This window comes from Citrus clementina, unplaced genomic scaffold (genome assembly GCF_000493195.1).
Source record: "Citrus clementina cultivar Clemenules unplaced genomic scaffold, Citrus_clementina_v1.0 scaffold_8, whole genome shotgun sequence".
NCBI lineage: Eukaryota > Viridiplantae > Streptophyta > Magnoliopsida > Sapindales > Rutaceae > Citrus > Citrus x clementina.
This window is the reverse complement of record NW_006262022.1, coordinates 20,865,016-20,868,570: the sequence shown is the minus strand read 5'-3', so window position 1 is coordinate 20,868,570 and position 3,555 is coordinate 20,865,016. Positions and strand designations below refer to the sequence as shown.

At 38.3% G+C, this 3,555-nt stretch overlaps 1 protein-coding gene across 1 annotated transcript; it reads right to left on the bottom strand.

Moving 5' to 3' along the window:
• Window positions 1–1,915: 1,915 nt before the first annotated feature.
• On the bottom strand, window positions 1,916–3,063 carry LOC112096461. Its single transcript, XM_024179908.1, has 2 exons — window positions 2,623–3,063; window positions 1,916–2,563 (listed from the first exon to the last, which is right to left on the bottom strand). Exons 1-2 carry the CDS (start codon window positions 3,061–3,063, stop codon window positions 1,916–1,918), a joined length of 1,089 nt encoding a protein of 362 aa, XP_024035676.1.
• Window positions 3,064–3,555: the final 492 nt, after the last annotated feature.

The following is a 3,555-nucleotide window of genomic DNA, read 5'->3' as shown; positions in this document are numbered from 1 at the left end:
TCAAGTTCTAGTGTCAGTGGATTTAAAAGATATAAAAAAGTGAAATGTCAGCCAAAATATTGCAAGTGTGGCGTGCAAGCAGTGGCCATGGTGTCAACTACATTGCAAAATCCTAATGCACTGTTTTGGTCATGCAGGTGGAAGCATTGTGGAGTGAAGCACTGTGATTTTTGGGAATGGTTCACTACGGAATCTCTCATATATCCGACTACTAATGATGAGATGGCATACGAGCAAAACCTGAAGCTAAATGATGATGTGATGAAAATAAAAAAGAGGCTGAAACTCATTGAAGGAAGGCTTAAATATATCTTAATTCTACTGGTGTGTGTATTTGTAATTGTCTTAATGAAAAAGTAATATGGCTTGTAAAAAAGTTTCAACAGTAATGGTTTAGCTCATGTAATGTTCCTAACAAAATATATCCTTAACAATAATGTTGTCAATAATCAATTGAAACAGTGATAGTGTAATTAATTAACATCAAAATCGTGCAAATAACATATCTTCTTCAAATTATTGTTCAATAAAAATCCAAAACATGGTTTAGCTCATGCAAGAGCATAGTTAAGTTTAGGAAACTGAAATTGACAAAATGAAATAACATAACCAACATAAGAGTTTAGGAATCTGAAATTGACAAAATGAAATAACATAACCAACATAAGAGTTTAGGAATCTAAAATTGACAAAATGAAATAACATAACCAACATAAGTGTTTAAGAAACTGAAATTGATGACTTGTTCCCAACAAATTGAGTATCAAACTCATTTTAAAGCACATGTTACAGTTGACGACTGTGATGGATTCTGGAATTGGTTAGCTTGGGATGTGTTGACATCTGTTTTCCTTTTCCTTCCTAAATTACAAAAGAAAAAATTAATCAAACTCTTATGTATGCATTATGAACTGTGAATTATATATTAAAACAAATTAATGAAACTCAACCTCTTTTTCTGGTTGTTCCAGCAACCGCAGTAGTACTTTTATTTGTTCTTTTTTTTTATCCAATATTGGAGCCCTCGCCTGGACCACTTGCTTGTACTGTCTGCTGAGATGGCTGGCCTGAAAGACTTGCTGGCTGGCCTGAAAGAGTTGTTGGTTGGCTTGAAAAACTTGCTAGCTGGGCTGAAAGAGTTGCTGGTTAGCTTGAAAAACTTGCTGGCTCGGCTGAAGGAGTTGCTGGTTGGCTTGAAAAACTTGCTGGCTGGGCTGAAGCATTTCCAGCTGAGAACTGTAAATAATATAAACAGTCAAGTTAAGCATTTGCATACTGCTGATCAGCATGCTTAGTTAGCGTGACCTTTAGAAAAATGCAATGACTATTATGTTAAATAACAATGAAAACAATATAAACAATATACTTGAGAATTAGTACTCCTTGCTCGTGCTGCCCGTGCAACAGAAGGCCTCAATGGACAAGATCTTACATTGTGGTTGGAGCCACCACAAACTGAACAATTGACAAAGAATCTCCTGCTGCGTTTCTGAGGTTCAGTTGCTGCTCTCTTCCTACATTTCTTTGGCCTCCCAATCTTTTTTTGCACAATTGGGGGATCAATTAGTGGCCTTTCACCACGGTCCCATGTACGCTCATCAGGAATTGGACTAAACATAACCGAGTACGTATTAATGTAAGCTTGCTTGGTGAAGCAAAATGGTATGTACTCCTCAATTTCGTGTCTCGCATAACTTATGCAAGCCATGGCATGAGAGCAAGGTAAACCGGCAATTTCCCAATACCCACAGTCACATGTTCTGTCCTCTAATTTCACAACAAACTTCCTAGCTGGATAATAAGATTTATCCATGACTTGAAAATTCAAGTCTCCCGAAGGGTGCACGTTCATTTTCTCTCTTTTCTTGTAAGATGTATCCAGCTCTTTATAAATTCTCGGAGCAACAGATTTTGCCTAAGCTTTTGCTTCATTTTTTCTCTTTGTAAATCTTTTCATAAGTCTACACCTAATCTCCTCAAGCATCGATAGCACAGGCCTATCTCTATAAGGCAAAATCCAGCTGTTGAAACACTCAGATGCATTATTGTCAGTTCTCTCAACTTTACAATTTCTGTCACATGCATGCATAGACCAAGTGTACCCTTGCATTTCTCTTTCCAGCCAATTATAAGCCGCTATCTTTTCTTCCTTAATCAATGTCATTGCCTCATTAAAGTCGTGCCTGTTACTGCTCTTAGCTGCCCTCCAAAAAGGATTCCGCAACTTGGCACCAGCATGGTCTTTAGCAAAGTTAGCATACACATGCCTACAACATGCCCTATGATAGGCAGAAGGCCATGTGTTTGGAATCGCATTCAACGGTCTCTTTTGCCTGTCACTAATGAATGTGACCTGCCTTCCATCATTTAAATAGTTGTGCAAATGTTCAAGAAACCAGGTCCATGTTTCAGTATTTTCAATTTCGCACACACATACAGCCAATGGGACAATCCCTTTGTTAGCATCTGTAGCAATAGCAGCCAATAACACTCCTACATATTTCCCCTTCAAGTGGCAGCCATCAATTCCAGTGAAGGGTCGGCAACCATTGAGGAAATCATTCTTTTGTGCAAGAAATGCAACAAAGAATCTTTTAAATAAACATTCTCTGGATAACTTACTGCATCGCATAACACCTTGCAAATAGCTCCTGGATCAGCCTGATGAATGGTTGCAGCATACTGAAATAGCTTCTCATAGCCTTTAGAATGATCACCGTTCACCAAAACCCTTGCTTTTTCTCTAGCCCTATACATTGTTAGCTTCTCAATCTTCAATCTAATTTTTTCCTGTATATAAGTCCTAAGAAGAGATATCTTGACATTAGCATCAATAGTAACATGCCCTTTTATCATTTCAGCAATCCATGTAGAAGTCACCTTCACATATTTCTTAGTAAGCATGCACTCATGCTTTTTGTGGTATCCTCGCAACCAAAATCCATTTCGGTCATTCAATCTCGCACCATTAACAAACCATGGACAACCAGGCTCTTTACAAGTTGCATAATATCTCCTCAGTTCACTGTATTTGATGTTAATGTTGAACTCTTTCCTAACCATCACCTCATGCAGCACTTCTCTGAAATGACTTACATCCCTTAACACATCACCCACCCTAAGCCTATGTACTCCATCAGCATCTAACTTATACTCATGCTTTTCTAAATAATTTCTAAACTACACACTGCCTAAATTCATGTCTTCATCTGAAGAATTAACAACCATTTGGAACTCCCTAGAATCATCATCCAAAAAAATATCTGCATCGCTATCACTGTCATGTTGGTTTCCCTCATTGCCATCACTGTCCTCTACAGGCGCGGTATCATCAACAGAAACAGTAGGTGGTGGTTGTTCACCATCACCCTCTTCGCCATCATCTTCAGCAGGCACAGTAGGTTCCTCACCATCACCTCATCATCATCACCATTGTCTAATCTCTTACCTGACCAATTTGATAACAAGTCATCTTCATCTTTAGTTGGATGCCTAACTTTGGAAGTACTCTGATGCTCTGCTCTATTAAACTGATCATTCAATGTAGTTATAGCT